This window comes from Canis aureus, chromosome 16 (genome assembly GCF_053574225.1).
Source record: "Canis aureus isolate CA01 chromosome 16, VMU_Caureus_v.1.0, whole genome shotgun sequence".
Classification (NCBI taxonomy): domain Eukaryota; kingdom Metazoa; phylum Chordata; class Mammalia; order Carnivora; family Canidae; genus Canis; species Canis aureus.
In genome coordinates, this window is record NC_135626.1 from 1,276,108 (window position 1) to 1,295,560 (window position 19,453).

The window sequence follows — 19,453 nt, forward strand, 5'->3', positions numbered from 1 at the left end:
ACAGCCTAAATGTTTATCAACTACTAAATGGATAAATGTAGTATACAATGGGATATTATTATTTGGTCATAAAAAGGAATGAAGTACTGATACATGCCACAACATAGATGAACCTTGAAGACATGTTAAATAACAAGGAAGTCACAAAAGTCCACAAATTATATGGTTCCATTAATATGAAACATCTAGAATAGTCAGATCTTTAGAGCCAGAGGATTGATGAGTTGTTGCTTTAGGTCTGAAGTTACTAGGGAGAAAGGAGAGTTGATAACTAACAGGATATTGTAGTGTTTGGGTTTGTTTTTTGTTTTTTGTTTTGTTTTGTTTTGAGGTAATGAAAATATTTTAAGTTGACTTGGTATTAGTTGCATGTATCAGTGAATATACCCAATCATAGAGTGTACACTTTGCGTGAGTTGTGTATGAATTATTTCTGGCCTACTTCATGGAGAATGGACAATAAAGAGACCAGATAGTTAGTAAGAAGAGCAGATAGAAGGCTGTTTTAGTCATTAAAGGGAGAGATAATGTTGGCTTAGACTAGAAGGCGAATGTGCTCTGATTCAGGATATATTTTCAAGGTAGAACTGATAGGGTAGGCAAATTAGATATGGGATTTGAGGCAAAGAAAGAGATAAATAATGATTCCTAGGTTTTTGGCCTGAGCTGTTAGGTAGGTGGTAGTGCCATTTACTAAAATGTGTTAGAGGGATTAGAAGTTGAACATACTAAATTTGAGATGACTATTACATGTCCATTTCTTGATGTCAAGTAGTTGATTGTGTGAGATTGATCCTCCGGAGCAACTGGCTGGCATCAACAGTGTAGATGGTTTTTAAAGCTATGAGATTAGTTGAGATCACCCACAGAGTGAGCGTAGAAACTGAAGAGTTGAGTGAAGAGATGATTCTTGGAGTACTTCAACATTGAGAGATGGAGATGAAGAGAAACCAGCAGAGAAGACTGAGAAGATATAACTAGTGAGATACAAAGAAAACTAGGAGATTGGAATGCCTTGGATGAGAGATGAAGAAAGTGTTTCAAGAGAGTGGGAATAACCAGGTGTGTTAGATTTTGCTGAGAGGTTGCTTTAGATGGTGACTGAAAAATGATAGAATAGAGGCCTGGGTGATTCTTAAGCATGGTTTGGTGGTTTGTTTTGTTTTTTTGTTTTCAAGAGATAAATGAGATTTAGCATTCATGTGGGTTGGGTAGTAAATAGTAGGTGAGGAAAAGTGATAGTGTAACAACTAAAGTTTTAAGGATTTTTGCTAAAAAGGAGGAACAGACAAACGGCATGGTAGCTAAAGAGGAATAAAATTCCTGTGAGGGATTTTATGCACTGATAGGAATTACTCAGAAAAGAGGGGGCATTACTAGTACCAGAGAAGAGCAAAGTCTTTGACTAGATTAGGGAGAGGGGTTTTCTACCTACTACCACCTACTTAACAGTTCAGGCCAAAACCTAGGAATCATCATTTATCTCTTTCTTTGCCTCAAATCCCATATCTAATTTGCCCACCCTATCAGTATCATGGTATCTAAGGAAATCTGATTTCCAATACCCCTCTGTAAAACCCAAAGCCTTATCTCTTACCCAATGTAGCTTTCAAAACCCAAGACCACTGGTCCTAAAGAACAGCAAATTCCTCCAGTATAGCTCCAGTGTTGGCTTTTACGTAGAGTTCTGGCTATTATAATTCCTTAGATAGCACCACATCCTCACTGGAAGGATAGACTTGGAAAAAGAACTTGCTTACAGTCCACAGGAAGAAGGAAATTTAGCCTCAGTCGTCTTGTCTTGGACACAGGTTTGGAGGGGAATCTTGTTGAGAATTTTTACCCATAGGCTTGCCTTCAGGTATTTAGGGTTTGAATTTATACTACCTGAATATTCCAGGTGTAGGGCACCTGACAGAATCAATTGCAGAACAACTCTGGAGGGACATACTTGCCACCCAGCCTGCATGGTATTCCCAGATTACCCTGATACTGAATATCAGACGATCCAAAATTTACAAAGAGCAAAGAGTAGGCAAACCCCAGCAGGATCAGATCTGCCCAAACACTGCAGCATTTGAATTATTAGCTGTAACTTTAAGATAAATGATTTAAATGATTAAAGATTTAAAGAAAATTTGAAAATATTAGACATGAACAAAATTATCAAAAAAATTTAAAGATCAAGCAAGCTTAGTGAAAATGAGAGCTGGTGAAGTTAAAGGTGCAACTGATGTGTTAAGTAATAGATTAGAAATGGCTGAACAGAAAGTCAAATAATACCTGCAAAATGAATCTACAGAAGTTACTCAGAAGATAGACTAGAATGGGATAAGAATTCATTGAGATAAGAGCTAAATATTTTCTGGAAGTAATAAGGCATAAATCCTCAGCTCCAAGGAACAGAGTGTGAGTCCCAATCAGTGAAACTGCCGAATATCACAAAGAGAAGCTCTTAAGAGGCTGAATGAATAGAGATGGTTCTTGTCTTTAAGATGCTTATAGCTTAGAGTAGGTGATAGTTGTTGAAATCCTTGTTGCAGTGGTTTGTATTGATCTTTGCTTTGTAACAAACTACCTCAGAAGTGAGTGGCTTAAAACAATTTATTATTTCTCATGATCTTAGGCATTGAGTGGGTAGTTGCGCTGGTCTTGTTTTGGTTCATGTGACTTCATTGATCTGGTACTGGTACATTGATTGGTGGCTAGGCTTCATTAGGACGGCTGAATCTTTTCATGTGGTCTTTCATCTTAGACTTCTTTACAGCAGCATAGTGGTCTGAGGGCGGATGTGGAAGCCATAACGCATCTTTTAGGGTTAAGGCTTAGAAATTATGTGATACCACTGCTGCCACATTTTATTGGTCAAAGCAAGTCACGGGGCCAGTCCAGAGTCATGGGTTTAGGGAAAAAGACTATACCTCTCAGAGGAGGAGCTGTAGAGATATTGTGGCTATATTTAATTTTCAACATTAGTAGTTAGATAAATGCTTATAGAAGAGATTAATAAAGGGTGCTATAGAACTGAGAGGGTGAAAACCTATCTCAACTTGGGGGAGGTATCTGAGAAGCCTTCTTGGAGAAGATAATGCTCTGGTTAAGCCCTTTAAAGAAAGGGTGATGGTGTTATAAAAAACACAGGTATTTTTCTTCATAAAAATTTTGACAACAACAAAATCAGAGAACTTTTCATAAATTCAGAACATGTGTTTTCTCTACCTGACTCCTCTGGTGTAGGAATCTTACACTCTTTGCTCTTAAACAAAGATACTCTATAGATACTGGTTGGAAGTACATTGATGACCCAGTACTTCATTGGTGGAAAGTTCAGTTACAGAATTTTTTTAAAGTTTTTAATCTTTTTCTTCTTGAAAAATTCAGTGGACATTATTTTAGTTGGAAGGAAGTTACCAAACTGTATTAAAATAGCTGGTATAGAAGTCGCTCCTCAGAATTGCTTAAACTAAACTTCTAACTCAGTTTCCAATATTACTTGTTTTTAGTAACAGATGATCTTGTCCTCAAATGCAGATCTTTTATTTAGCAAACAAAGTAACTGAACCATGAACACATAGTTTAAGTAAGGGAATCAAGGTGGTGGTGGTGAGACAAACAAGTAACCATGTCATCATGATAAATTAATCAAGTGCTGGGATATAGATATGAACAGAATTATATGAGAACCTGATTGTTGCCTAGAAAAGCAAAGAGTAGGTAACAATTTAGCAAAACCATAAAGAATGATTAAGAATTACTCAAAGAAGTCAGTCTGTAATGTGTAGAAAGATCAAGAGGATCGAACAGGGTCTAGAGTTAGGAGCACTCCATACAGTAGAATTGAATGTGCTTGCTTTTCTTTTTCTCCCAAATATTTTTTGTTTTCTGTTATTATAAAAATAATGTGTGCTTGATACAGAAGATTCAGGCAATAAAAAAGTAAGTAAAACCCAGTCATAATTCTGTTATTGTACAATACAGTTATAGTTTGGCTCTGTCTTCAGTTGACTTTTTAGGATGAATTCACAAGGTACTGTTCCTTCTTCTTTTAAAATTAGTATTAATAATTCCTAATTGTAATTTGTTTCTCTGGTCCTTCCTTCATCCAGTAAGATAAAGAGATAGTCAGAACATCTGCAGTTTATAAATGAGGCACAAAGTAATTTAGTGATTTATCAAAGATCACAGAACAAGTATATGAGTGGATTTGAGGTTAGTAACGATACATTTGGATACAGGATCCAAATGGGACTTCTGGTTATTTTGTGCCTTGCTTTCTGTTAAAACTCAGCTTTATGTAGATTTATATTTGTATGTATTTATACATGTTTATATTAAAACTGAGCTATATATATATATATATATATGTTTCGAAATGCCTTAGCTTTTACATTGAAGCTGTAAAATTACTCTGAACCACTGTCATTTTTATTTTCATTACGGTCTGACACAAATAGTAGGAACTGTAAATCATCAGGAATTTATCTATAATTTTCTGATTATCTATGGATTTTTCAAGCACACACTATCATTTCCTAAGCGTGCTTTCTTGAAGACAAAATCTACTGGAAAAAGATCCTAAACCACCTAAAGTAGCTTTGGATAACTGTCAAATCAAGTGGGGCCTAGTTGGTATTGTTGCAGTGACAGGAAACAGGCGCTATAAAGTTAGGAATGGAATTTTAACATCAGGAAATGACTCCTGGCTGTTGCCTTTGAAACATTTTGTCCCTTGTTTCTATAAATGCAGTTTTGGTCTCAAGGAAATAGACCTGTAGCCAGTTCTACCATAGAAGTTATTACTTTTATTTAATATATTTAGAAAAGACAGATATTATTCCAGTAATGGGTCTTTCACATAAATAGTAGATGTATTCTTAGTTTTCCCTGGAAATGGAAAGTGGAACAACTACTTTTTTTTTTTTTTTTTAAGTTATTTGCTTTTTCAAACCTCAACCCCAGCAGGTGGATCAGAATTTATTTAGAAATAGTTAAAAGTAGCGGACACCTGGCTGGCTCAGTTGGTGTAGCATGTGACTTGACCTCAAGGTTGTAAGATCAAGCCCCCACATTGTAGGGGTTGGGTGTAGAAATTACTTAAAATCTTCTTTTTAAAAAAAGAGATAGCTGAAAATGGGGTGGGTAGGGAGATACTAATTGGATGCTTAATTAATTGGCAGGTACTGTGATGTGGGAAATGAGATAATTCCTATAAAATCATACAGTGCCTGAATTATAAACAATAAATGTCCAATAATCATTGTTGTTATATCATTGAATCCTCATGACCTGACAGTCCTGGGAGATATTAACACCTTTATTTTATTTTATTTTATTTTATTTTATTTTATTTTATTTTATTTTATTTTAATTTTTTAAAGATTTTATTTATTCATGAGAGAGACACAGAGAGAGGCAGAGACACAGGCAGAGGGAGAAGCAGGTTCCTCATAGGGAGCCTGATGCGGGACTCGAACCCAGTACCCCAGGATCATGCCCGGAGCCTAAGGCAGATGCTCAACCACTGAGCCACCCAGGTGCCCCAACACCTTAATTTTAGAGATGAGGCAGCTGTGACTTTCAGAGGTTAATTTACCCAGAACCAGCAGAGTTAGTGTCAGAGCTGTGCCCCAAACTCCACTGTGTTATAGTGGAGGGACTACTACTGAGTACACCTTCACTTTGTACAGCTAACCCTAGGGGGTTGCTGTTCACATGGTCGGCATGTGAGTGGTACCCCCTGGAGTTGTGCCACAAGCCAGCTCTTGACCCCAATTTTGACTACCACCCTGCTTTATAAGCAAAGTTATGAATAAGTCATTCACCATGCAGTTTCTGTCATTGCAAATATGTATGTCCATGTTTACAATAGCTGCTAAATTGGTACTTTATTGTTTTTTTCTGTCATTTCAGGACTGTTTCTTCAAGTACTTTCCCTTTCTTCTCTTAGTCTAGTTTACATGGAGATGAACACAAATCTAAATATGATCCTTGTTGTATTATCCGTACATATCTGCTTTGCTTTTTTTATTTTTATATTTCTGCTAAATTAAGTTAGAAGTCTTTTTGTTGGACTACAAAATAAAATTGTTTTGCAGCATTCTAATTGGTCTTGCCCAGTATTTTTATTGTAAATGTTAAATCTTTAAGGACTTTTCAGAAAAATAGGAAATGATATGTTTTTGTGTTAAGTAAACAAAGCTAAAATAAAGCATTCAGATTTCATTTTTTATAACTAAACCCATCTGTAGAACATCCAATATCAAAATACTACTTTAACTTATATTCTTTGCATTTATAAAATTCAAATCAATAAACATGTATTGCAGGTATATTGTGCAGAAAATGTATCTAGACCTTTGGGAATAATATAAAGAAAACTTAAGCAATCTCTGCCATTTAATAATGCCCAGTCTGGTTCAAGGTCTGGTTCTCTAAAACATCTATGCCCATATGACGGTAGCACTCCCTGAGGAAGGAGTAATTAAATCACATACAGCAGGGTTAAGATCTCCTAGAGGAGGTAACAGAATTTAAGCTTGGTCTTAACAGAAAGGAGAAGGAGAGGATTACTTTCTAGGGAAGGGACAAGTCTATACAAAGTCTAGATGCTTGGAAGTTGATGATATGTCCTGGGGAAGTTGAGTAGTTTGATGTGACTGGTAAGAGATGGAAACATAAATTGGACAGAGTTGTGAAAAACTCGTATAGTTACAAATTTGGGCTTTATCTTAAAAGGGAATTGAGGAAACATGAGAGGGTTTAAAAGTAAAGCAGTGCTTGATCAGAACTAAGATTCCCAATTGTAACTTAAAGTTGGCGTGTGAAAGAGAAGTCACAGGGAAAAGAAGGCAGGGGAAATGCATGTCTTTCTAGTAGGCTAATGTAAAATGAAATACACCATCCTGTGGTATTACCTATGCAGAGAGAGGAAGGAAAAAAATGCACAATTGAGCAAGGATCAGTAGGATTTATGAGTAATGTGGGAATGAGAGGAGTGAAGGATCCTGGCTGGCTTATTCAGTACAGCATGCAACTATTGGCCTTGAGTTCAAGTCTCGCTTTGGAATACAAGGAGGATCAGACAGTGAGTTAAGTTTGATACACCAAGTCTGGAGTATCCGGCTGAAGATTTCTCTCCAGTAGACAGTTGAGGAAGGCTTTGTAGATATATATTAGGGATTGTTTGTGTATCTTGGCAGTAGATGAGGTAGGCATAGGAGAGTGTAAAATGAGATTATTGTCAAAAACAGACCCCTGGATGAATACCTTTTGTGGTGCAGATATTAAAAATGAACAGTGTGTTATCAAATTGCATCTTTTGTAGAAACCATGGTTTTTTTTTTTTTTTATATTTTTTAGAGCCGTTAGGTTCACAGCAAAATTTAGAGGAAGGTGCAGAGATTTTTCATCCTGCTCCCACATATGCAAAGCCTTTGCCCCGATCAATATCCCGTTTCTATTTTAAGGTTATTAAGATGAAATTTATATACAGTAACATGTAGCCCTTTTAGATGTACAGTCCTATAAGCTTTAGTGAATGCAAACCTTTTTTTTTTTTTTTAAAGATGTTATTTATTTGAGAGAGTATGTGCATGAGTGGAAGGAGGGGGAGAGGGAGAAGCAGACTCCCCACTGAGCAGGGAGCCCCACATGGGCCTCCACCCCAGGACCCTGATACCATGACCCAAGCCGAAGGTACATACTTTTACCAACTGAGCCACCCGGACACCCCTGAATGCAAACTCTTATATAATAACTGCCATCACCACAATTAGGATGCAGAGTATTTGTGTCACTACAAAAAGTTACTTTGTGTTTCTTTTTAGTCAATTCTCTTAATCTCCTTCCCATCCCCTGGCAACCAGTGATCTGATTTCTGCCCCTGTAGTTTGCCTTTCCCATAAGGCCATACAATTGGAACTTTATAGAATGGTGTAGCCTTTTGTGTGGCATATTTTACTTGGAATAATCCATGTTATTGTATTAATAATTCGTTCCTTTTTATTGCTGAGTAGTATTCCATTGTACAGATAGTTGGTGGTTTGTTTATCCACTAAGCAGTTAACAGTTATATTCAGTTTTTGGTGATTATGAATACGGCTATAAACACAAACAAGACATATGTTTTAATTTTTCTTGGGTAAATACCTAGGACTGAGTCATATGGCAAGTGTGTATTTAACTATGAAATTTACAAAAAAACCCAGCTACAGCGACTTTGCCATTTTGCATTCCTGCCAGCAGTATATGAGAGTTTTTCAGTTATTACACATCTTTGCCAGTCCTTGTTAGCATTGTTTTGATTTTAATTTTAGCCAATCTTATAGGTACTGAAAGCATCCTCTGGTGGTTTCAATTTCTCTAATGGCTAATTGAGTTTCTCTCATGTGCTTATTAGTTATTATCTTAATACTTTCTTTGTCTAAATGCCCTTATTTATTTATAAAAGATTTTATTTACTTATTCATGAGAGACACAGAGAGAGAGAGAGAGGCAGAGACACAGGCAGAGGGAGAAGCAGGCTCCATGCAGGGAGCCTGATGTGGGACTTAATCCCAGGACTCCAGGATCACGCCCTGGGCCAAAGGCAGGTGCTAAACCGCTGAGCCACCCAGGGCTTCCCAAAATGCCCATTTTTAAAATTGGGTTCCTTGTTTCCTTATTGAGTTATAGGATATTCCGGATATAAATCCCTCATCAGATACATATTCTCCAAGTCTGGCTTGTGTTTTCATTCTCTTAATGATGTCTTTTGAGAAGAAGTTCCTAGTTTTGCTAAAGCACATTTTATCATTTTTAAAAAATATTTATTTCAGAGAAAGAGTGAGAGCGTGGATGTTTTGGGGGCCAAGGGAGAGGAAGAGAGAGTCTCAAGCAGACTTCTCGCTGAATGCAAAGCCCGAAGCAGGGGTTCAGTCTCATGATCCTGAGATCATGACTTAACCCAGAACCAGGAGTCATATGCTTAACTAACTGTGCTACCCAGACATGCCTATCATTTTTATTTTCTTTTATACTAGTTTTTATGTCAAAAGAAATTTTGTGTCCCAGGATTTTCATAGATTTTCTCCCTTGTTTTCTTTTGTTAGTTTTATAGCTTTATGATTTACGTTTAGACCTGTGATCCATGTTGTGTTAATTTTTGTATGTGAGTGAAGTATTGGCTGAGATTCATGTTTTTGCATAGGTATGAATGTCAAGTTAATTGTTCCAGCCCTGTTTTATTCCCTTTCACCGTTAAATTATCTTGCCAACTTTATTGAAACCAGTAGGCTGTATATGTGTCAATCTGTTTCTGGATTCTGTTTTGTTCCATTGATCTGTATATCTACCCTTTTACTAACATTGCAGTATCTTGATTTATTTTAGAGATGATTGCGTTATCTCTTAAGAATGTTGGGCAGCCCGGGTGGCTCAGCATTTTAGCGCTGCCTTCAGCTCAGGGCTGATATTAAAGATCAAATCAGTATTTTGTAACATGTAAAATAAAATGTTTTCTCTTTGATTGTTTGCTCTTTTACTGTTAGTCTCTCCAGTTATTGCTAATTACATAAATGTGGAATCTAATACCTTTTCTCCATCTGTGTTCAGAAAGCTGTACCTATCCTACTCACGTTCTTTCTCTTTCCTCTTGGAAAACAGTTTAGGTTCAGTTAGACTATCTTTTGTTTACTGCAGGTGATGCAGTAATTGCTCTCCAGTTCTGAAAGAATGAGAGGTTAATTGGAACCAAGCTGTGGTTTATTTTTCAGATGGCTTTAAAAAACTTGTGAAAGGGGATCCCTGGGTGGCACAGCGGTTTGGCGCCTGCCTTTGGCCCAGGGCGCGATCCTGGAGACCCGGGATCGAATCCCACGTCGGGCTCCCAGTGCATGGAGCCTGCTTCTCTCTCTGCCTGTGTCTCTGCCTCTCTCTCTCTCTCTCTCTGTGTGACTATCATAAATAAATAAAAAAAAAAAAATTAAAAAAAAAACTTGTGAAAGTAGAACTTCTGGAAAAAAGAAATTTGATTACATTTGTGGATGTGTAGGATCAGGCATAATAGAGAATTGAAATTACTTGACCCACTTGGTAGTTCCACTAATGGTAACTGTAAACATAAAATGAAAGTTCAGGGAAATAGACATTGTCACTGAAGTCACGAGGCTGTACACCTGTTTCGCTCTACTTTCCCAGGTAAGAGTAGTTGACATGTTAGATTTGTTTGGGAAAATGTCAGCAAAAAAAGACTTAAGACTGTTTCTCAAATATAATTTACAACCAAAGGAACTTGACACAGAGCCATAAAAAATGTTTGAACTGGGTTCTTTGGTAGTCCAGAGGTATATCTGTTATTATTGGAATTTTGCTTCTAACTTATATGTTTCTTTGACCAGGAAGACCTCATTCTCTTTAACAATCTCGTAGTCCCACCCATTTTCACTTTCTGTCAGATTTTAGGCTTCAGAAAGCTGCCTCAGTCAGCCCCCTTTCTTGATCAGGACTTTTCCTAAATTCTTTTGTGAATTTTTTTAGTGCTTCTTGAATAAGCATTTTAGTGATAATACTGGGTTTTGTCACTTGTGGTTTTCCTTAGCATTAAGCAGTCTCCACTTGATTTGCCCTTGTTTACTTCCTTGTTGACAATTAATAATAAACCATATGACTCTAGAAAAATACTTGACATACTGAAATGGAGTGCTTCTGCTCCTCAGGACATTTTATACATACCAGCTTTATTCAGGTGCCCAGAACTTTCAGAAACTGTTCATATCAAAGGAATCTCCCTTAGAATTACAAGAGACTGACTTAGAGTAGGAATGATGAAATCCATGTGAAAATTTATTACCTAATAAATCTGTTTCTATGATAACGTTTGCAAGCAAACACATTTTCCTTTTTTCCTAAAGATTAGAGAAGCCCCTAAAGATATTCATTCTTTCTTTCTTTCTTTCTTTCTTTCTTTCTTTCTTTCTTTCTTTCTTTCTTTATTTATTTATTTATTTATTTATTTATGATAGGCACACAGTGAGAGAGAGAGAGGCAGAGACACAGGCAGAGAGAGAAGCAGGCTCCATGCACCGGGAGCCCGACGTGGGATTCGATCCCGGGTCTCCAGGATCGCGCCCTGGGCCAAAGGCAGGCGCTAAACCTCTGCGCCACCCAGGGATCCCTAAAGATATTCTTCTTAACAGATTATTTCTCACCAGACATGTAAAATTCCAGATATTTTAATTGTTAATTGAGGACACTGTAGAAAACTTTCAATAACACTGACATTGTCACATACATTTCTGGGCACTAGTCTCAAATTCACTATATACTTTTTCATGAAAAACTGTATGATTTAGAGCAGCTACAACTCTTATTTATTGCTGATCTTGATTTATTCTGTTTTTTAAAAAACATTCAGCAGATATCTTTGTGTCAAAAGAAACGTTATTTTCTCTAGCATACGCATCCATTTGAATTAGTACCGGCCTCTCTTCCTCACTTTGCTGATTACATGTATTTGTGACCCTTAGATTATAGGGAATGGAAGTGAACAGCAGCTGCAAAAAGAGCTAGCAGATGTGCTAATGGATCCTCCAATGGACGACCAGCCAGCGGACAAAGAACTTGTGGAAAGGTCACAACTGGATGGTGAAGGAGACGGACCTCTTTCTAACCAGCTCTCAGCTTCATCCACCATTAACCCTGTGCCATTAGTAGGGCTCCAAAAACCAGAGATGAGCTTGCCAGTGAAACCTGGACAAGGAGGTTAGGACTGCTGCATTGCTTGCTTAACTGAAGGTTATTGTTTTTAATATGTGAGTGCCCACACTGTATTAGGTTTGATTCAGAGCAAATAAAAACCATTATCTGTGTTTTCTAGAAACTTCAGATTCTAGATTTAGGGGAATGTGAGAAGGGTAGATATACGTACCATTTTGATTTCCCTTTAAATGTATGTCATTTATATCAAAGAAAGATAACAGCAGTTTAATGACATTGAAGAAGTCTCATTTCAGAATGTTTCAGGATTTTTCCAAGAAAGAAGGAATTTGAATACAGTGTTGGAGATGTGGAGGAATAATGTTTGAGGAAGAGATATTTGCTCCAGGCTTGTATAGATAGCTCTTTGGGAGTAGTTGCCAGGTTGTAAAAGGGAGCCAAAAGGCACCATAGAGGAGGAATAGAGGAATTATAAAGGCTCATTGGGAAAGTAGAGTGTTAAAACTGTAGAGCTTTATCGGGAAAGAGGAAGGGGTATTGGGAGAACATAAAGTGGCTAAGATGGTGAATGAGAGAAATAAAGCAATGCAGATCAGAAAGAAAACAGATAGGATTTTTCAGAGTGATAAAATACTGAATGTATTTTTGACCTTAATGTAAATTATAAAGTCAAAACAAATTAGAAGAGGCAGAAATGTAAATCATTTCTAACCTCAGGTCACATTTTAGATTTGGGATTGACAGTAAAGCAATCTCTAAATATTGTGGTGTTGGTGACAATTTTAATGTGAAATTTCAGGCTTTAACGGGCATTTTTTGTGGGGCAATAGCATAGTATCTCATTGGTATTTAATTGTAGAACCTAAATGTAACTTGTAGGTTTTTACTTGGTATTCATGTCAACAAAATACTGAAATGAAAGTAACCCTCCATTACCATTTCTTCAGATTCTGAAGGGTCAAGTCCTTTCACACCAGCCGCTGATGAGGACAGTGTAGTTTTCAGCAAACTAACTTATTTAGGCTGTGCCTCAGTAAATGCTCCCAGGAGTGAAGTGGAAGCCTTAAGGATGATGTCCATCTTAAGAAGCCAGTGTCAGATTTCACTAGATGTAACCCTTTCAGTGCCGAATGTATCTGAAGGAACCGTGAGGTAAGAGTAGCTTCTTGAAATGTTTGTAGCAATGGATCAGATTTCTGACCTATAGATTTAGAAAGAAGCAGTGTTTAATTCACCTGGCACTTAATAAATTGAAAGGATTGTGACTTTTATGAAAATTAGTCTCTCATTTGAACAGTTTTTTATATTCTTCCCTATCCCAGTTGTGTGTAGTACATTAAAATTTAAGTGTTTTGGGATAATGGAAATAACCTTGACCTGAAAATATGCCTAACAAAATAATTTATATTTTCGCTGTTCTACCAGTACAAATACTAGCTGGACACATTAGTTCAATGTGAAGTTTCATACTGAATCTAACTGAACATATTAGAGTCAACAACAATATTAACATCAGAATCAACGTTTTTTAAGAGATTATTTTAGAGCATGCACGTGTATGTGCACATGATTGGGGCAGGGATAGAAAGGAAGAGAGAATCCACAAGCAGACTCCCCACTGAGCATGGAGCCTGATGCAAGGCTTGATCCCCAAGATCTTGAAATTATACCTGAACCACAACCAAGAGTTGATCGCTCAACCCACTGAGTCACCCAAGCACCCCCAGAATCAACATTTTCAACAGTGGAGTTAAACAGATCATCTTGTAACATGCTTTCTTCATTTAGTTTTATATCATGAATCTCTTTCCATATCAATAAATACACTTAAAAATTTTAATTTGTGATAGTAAGATGATGTATTATTTAGAAATACCCAGTCTTTGGGGCATCTGACTGGCTTAATTGGTGGAGCACGGGACTCTTGATCTTGAGGTTGTGGGTTTGAGCCCCATGTTTGGTATAAAGATTACTTAAAAAAAAAAAAAAACTTAAATAACCAGTCTTATATATTGGACATTTTAGTTTTAGTGGGGTTTTTTTAAGGAGAAAACTACTAATAGCTAATATTAAGCGTTTATTATATAGGTATGTAAGTGCATTACCTATAATTTCCGTATAAAGAGGTATGTTAAATTTTTGTTGTTATAAAATTTCTTTAGGATAAATTCCTAGAAGTAGACTTTTGAGTCAGAGGTTTCCCCATTTTCATTGCTTTTGATACAATGCCAAGTAGCTCTCTAGAAATAGCAATCCATTTTGTACTTTATCAGTAGTGTATGAGAGGGAATCTGTTTTTATACTCCCAGAAGCATTTTGGATTTTCATGGTAGTAGTGTTGTACCTATATGTGGATAGTAGTAAGTTACTTTTTTAATATTCCATTATTCTACGTGCGTAATTCTTTTTTTGAAGTTTTAAAGAACCATTTCACAAAGACTCACAAATCCTAATTTTAATTATATTTATTAATGTGAAACTTTTTTTTAAAAAGATTTATTTATTTTAGAGACAGCATGAGCGAAGGGAGGGGTAGAGGAAGGAGAGAGGGAAAGAGAAGCAGACTCCATGCTGAGCTCAATCTCACGACTCTTGAGATCAGACCTGAGACAAAAATCAAGAGTCCGGCACTTAACCGACTGAGCCACCCAGGCACCCCTGTTAATGTGAAATGTTTCATAAAATTTACTTAGCACTCATTCTGTGTGCTTCTTAGTAGTTATTGCCCAGCTGAAGTTATATTTTGTTCTGATACATTTTAATTCTATAAATATGCAAAAACCAGTTTCTCTTGCTCATGTTTTCAGAGTTTTTATAAAAGTACCTTTGAATGTGGATGAGGTTCCCTTCCTGTGTATTTCCATTATGCACAGGAACCCCTGGGCTTTCCTCATCAATGGCCCTGCCCATTCAGTGTTGAAATTGTAGTTTAATTTCATTCCTGTGTCTTCAGTGTCCAGAACAGAGCCTGCAATGTTGTAGTTAACACGTAAGTATTTATTGAACCATTACATTTTTGAGTGACTGACACACCTTTGATTTTCAGTGAATGACATCCTTTTGATTTTAGTAATCATCTTTTTTTAGGTGTTAACATTTTATACACTCTTATCTGCCATGAATTAGAAGAATATGTTTCACTCTGAGAAAGCACATATTATTTTTTAATTATTTTTAAATAATAAAGCAGATTATGTCATTTTTTAGGAGGTAATAAAAAGCAGAGCTTTAATGATTTATTTTAGTAGTCTAATTTTACCCATTGATCTAGTATTTATTTATTTATTTATTTATTTATTTATTTATTTATTTATTTATTTATTTATAGATTTTATATATTTATTCATGAGAGACACAGAGAGAGAGGGGAGGGGGGCAGAGACACAGGCAGAGGGAGAAGCAGGCTCCGTGCAGGAAGCCTGTCATGGGACTTGATCCCGGGTCTCCAGGATCACACCCTGGGCTGAAGGCAGCGCTAAACTGCTGAGCCACCCGGGCTGCCCGATCTAGTCGTTATTTAGGTACAGATTATATAGGAAACATACTTACTGTGTTTTTCTATTGTCTCTGTGAAGAGTAAGTATATTTTGGGACCATGGGAGTATGAAATTAATAACTTCAGAAATCCACATGTTACTTATTTATTAAGATTTAAGATTAATATGATTAGCATACCAAAAATAGTTCCTATGATCTTGCTAGAAAGAGGAGTCTCAAATCATAATATAGATGTACTGAAAAGAGTCCATAATCCCTTTAAGCTCTTTATATCTTTTTTCCTGAACAGACTCTTAGATCCTCAGACAAACACTGAAATAGCAAACTACCCTATCTACAAAATCCTGTTTTGTGTCAGAGGGCATGATGGAACTCCTGAGAGTGACTGTTTCGCTTTCACTGAAAGTCATTACAATGCAGAGCTCTTCAGAATACACGTCTTCCGGTGTGAAATACAAGAAGCTGTAAGTCCCTATCAGAAAGAAAATTGTCTGCAAATGAGACTTCATCTGTACCCTCATTATGTTGAAGTTATTTGCAGTATTTATTAGGGTCATTTAATAAGCCAACTAAAATTCTCCTAATGTTTTATTCATTCCAGCCTGATGGGCTGAAGTACAAAGAAACTAAAAGTTTGGGTAGCCAGAATCTTGTTGCTAAGAGTGTCAGAGACCAAGACTGCTTCTTGATAGGCATCTTGGTTTTAGCAGTGACAAATTTCTAAACTGTTCTTTTTCTTTTTTTTTTAAGATTTTATTTATTTATTCATGAGAGACACAGAGAGAGAGAGGTAGAGACACAGGCAGAGGGCGAAGTGGGCTCCATGCAGGAAGCCTGATGTGGGACTCGATCCCGGGACTCCAGGATCACGCCCTGGGCCAAGGCAGGCGCCAAACCACTGAGCCACCCAGGGATCCCTAAACTGTTGTTTTTAAAGCTAATCTTGTAGGATTTTTTTTTTTACTATAATAAATATATTCAAATTGTTTCTAACAATTTAGGAAATTATTTTTCAATTGCATTTCTTGTGTTTATAACCATTTCTTTTTAAAACCCCTTCTCTGGCTATTTTTAGTGTTGCTTGCTTTCTAGGCCTAACAAATTAGATAATTTACCAAAAGAAACTAGTGGGGGAAAGATGAATTACCCCCCCACACACACACACATACACACACATGCACAAAGTAGGGGTAACCTTCAGCCTTCATAAAAGTATTTTATTTTTTCTAATAACACCCATTTTCTAATGTCTATTGTAGGTAAGCCGGATACTTTACAGTTTTGCCACTGCCTTCCGCCGTTCTGCCAAGCAGACCCCACTTTCAGCAAGTGCTGCACCCCAAACTCCTGACAGTGACATCTTTACCTTCTCTGTGTCTTTAGAAATAAAAGAAGATGATGGTAAAGGTTATTTTAGGTAGGGTATTTTATTCTGTTCTTTATGATGATGATGTTTTTTAAGTTTGTATTAGCATACTATATCACCTGTGGTTCAAGGGAAACTCTGGGTCAGATATATAACTTTCATGTATAAAATGATTGGTTTTATAGAGTTTTTTTTTTATATATTGTAAGAGTTAAAGAAAAGGAAATAGGCATATTTGCAGAGGAAAGTTTTTTATTTAAATTTTTTGTTTATTTAAAATTTTTTAAATTTTAATTTCAGTATAATTAACATGGAGCATTACATTAGTTTCAGGTATACAATACAGAGATTCAAAAATCCTATACATCTCAGTGCTCATCACAATAAATGTTTTCTTAATCCCCATCATCTCTTTCACCCATCTCACCCATCTACCTCCCCCCTCATAATCATCAGTTTGTTCTGTATAGTTAAAAGTCTGATTTTTGGGTTGTCTCTTTTTCTCTTTGTTTCTTGGTTTTGTTTCTTAAATTCCATGTGTAGGTGAAATCATGCGGTATTTGTCTTTCTCTAATTATGGAAGCAGCCCAAGTGTCCATCAATAGATGAATAAAAAGGATATGGTGTGTGTGTGTGTATATATCATGGAATATTAGCCATAAAAAAGAATGAAATCTTGCCATTTGCAGCAACATTGATGAATCTAGAGGATATAATACTCAGTGAATAAGTCAGTCAGAAAAAGGCTTATTTCTGTTTCATTTTTTAATGGCTTGGTATGCATTTGTGTGTACACGCACACATATATACATATATTACCCTTCATACCTTTATTCATCTGCTGGTGAACAGTTGGGCTGCTTTCCTTATTGGGCTATTGTAAATAATGCTGCAATAGACATAGAGATGCATGCATGTATCTTTTGGAATTAATGTTTCCATATTCTTTGGGCAAATACCCAGAAGTGGAGTTACTGGATCATAAGGTAGATCTATTTTTAATTTTTTAGGACCCTCCATACTGTTTTCCACAGTGGCTGCACCAGTTTGCATTCCCCCCAATAGTACACGAGGGTTCCTTTTTTTTCTCCACATCCTCACCAGCTCTTGTTATTTCTTGCTTTTTGATATTAGCCTTTCTGACAGGTATGAGGTGCTATCTCATTGTGGTTTTGAGTTGCATTTCCCTGATGATGAGTGATGTTGAACATCTTTTCATGGTGTCTGTTGGCCATCTCTGTGTCGTCTTTGGAGAAATGTCTTTTCATGTCTTCCATCCATTTTTAAATTGGATCATTTTGGGGGGGGATACTAGTTAGAGAAGTTCTTTAATGTTTTGATAACTAACTCTTTATTGGATATAGCATTTGCAGATACCTTCTCCAGTTCAGAAGGTCATGTTTTAGTTTTGTTGATTATTTCCTTTGCTGTTCAGAAGCCTTTTTTTTAAATTAATTAATTTTTAAATGTAATCGCAGTAGTTTATTTTTGCTTTTGTTTCCCTTGCCTTAGGGGGCATATCTAGAAAGATGTTACTATGCCCAGTGTCAGAGATATTGCTGCCTGTGCTCTCTTCTAAGACTTTTTTGGTTTAGGCCTCACATTTAGATCTTTAATTCATTTTGAATTTATTTTTGTGAATGGTATAAGAAAAGTGGTCCAGTTTCATTGTCTTGAATGTGACTGTCCAGTTTTCCCAGCACCATTTGTTGAAGAGACTTTCTCCCATTGTATACTCATTACTCTTTGTTCAAGATTAATTGACCATATAATTGTGGGTTTATTTCTGGGCTCTTTATTTTGTTCCATTGATCTATGTGTCTGTTTTTGTGCCAGTAGCATGCTGTTTTGCTTATAAACAGCTTTGTTGTATATCTTGAAATTTGGGATTATTGATACCTTCACTTTTGTTCTTTTTCAGGATTGCTTTGGCTATTGAGTCTTTTGTGATGTCATACAAATTTTAGGATTATTCTAGTTCTGTGAAAAATGCTGCTGGTATTTTGATAGAGATTGCATTAAATCTGTAGATTGCTTTAGGTAGTATGGACATGTTAACATTTTTTCTCCCAATCCATGAGCATGGTATGTTTTTCCTTTTATTTATGTTGTCTTCAGAGTATAGGTCTTTCATTGCTTTGGTTATTAAGTTTATTCCTAGGTATTTTACTGTTTTTGCTGCCATTGTAAATGGGACTGTTTTCTTAATTTCTCTTTTCCAGAGGCAAGATTTGAAGAATTTTAAAGCAATTAAAATTATTTCGTGTGGGAAACTATATCACATTACCATTTTCTTTTAGACTCAGAATAACTGGCCCATTGCTTATATGAAGTATGACAGAAGCCAAGCCCACTGGATTTGTTGCTGCTTGTTTCTCTAGGCTTCTTTGGTCTTGTTGTTGGCTGGTTAATTTGTTTTAATAATCTAAAGATCTAAAGGCTTCTGACATCAAGTTTTACCATTAAAGTTTTATCTGAACACAGTGGATGAGGAGAAGGAGGTCTGTGTTCGAAGTCTTAACTTTGCATATAGGGTCAGAAATAACTGGTTTGGGACTTTAAGTAAAATAATACTTGAGTAGTGGAAAGAACCCTAGAATAGATATAAAAACTTGGGTTTAGTTTAATTATTGCTACTATTAACACTGATCTTTTCCAACTTTCTTTATATCTCCTGATGGTAGTTTCCTTACTTATAAAATGAGTTAGCTAGACTTTAAAGTCCTTTCTAAATTTAAAATACTATGGTTACAAGATGATTGATTTTTTTTTCTTCCCCTATATTCCATATCACACATCGGGTTCTTGGATTGTAAATGACAGTAACATATTAAAGTTTCTTTTCTTCATGACTACCTCATAAAATGAGTAAAATAAACTGGCATTGAAATACGA

The 19,453-nt window shown here is 36.2% G+C and overlaps 1 protein-coding gene across 10 annotated transcripts in view; it reads left to right on the top strand.

Annotated features, from left to right (window-relative positions):
• RABGAP1 (RAB GTPase activating protein 1) overlaps nt 1–19,453 on the top strand; it is a 167,569-nt gene that overhangs the window by 33,928 nt on the left and 114,188 nt on the right. For all 10 annotated transcript variants that reach the window (XR_013353715.1, XR_013353716.1, XR_013353717.1 and 7 more), the window contains 4 exons: nt 11,505–11,739; nt 12,642–12,846; nt 15,482–15,656; nt 16,452–16,609. Coding sequence is in view for 7 of the 10 variants with exons in the window: in XM_077850553.1 (XP_077706679.1) it covers nt 11,505–11,739; nt 12,642–12,846; nt 15,482–15,656; nt 16,452–16,609 (773 nt within the window). In the remaining 3 variants the exon portion in view is untranslated. The remainder of the gene's footprint in view (nt 1–11,504; nt 11,740–12,641; nt 12,847–15,481; nt 15,657–16,451; nt 16,610–19,453) is intronic.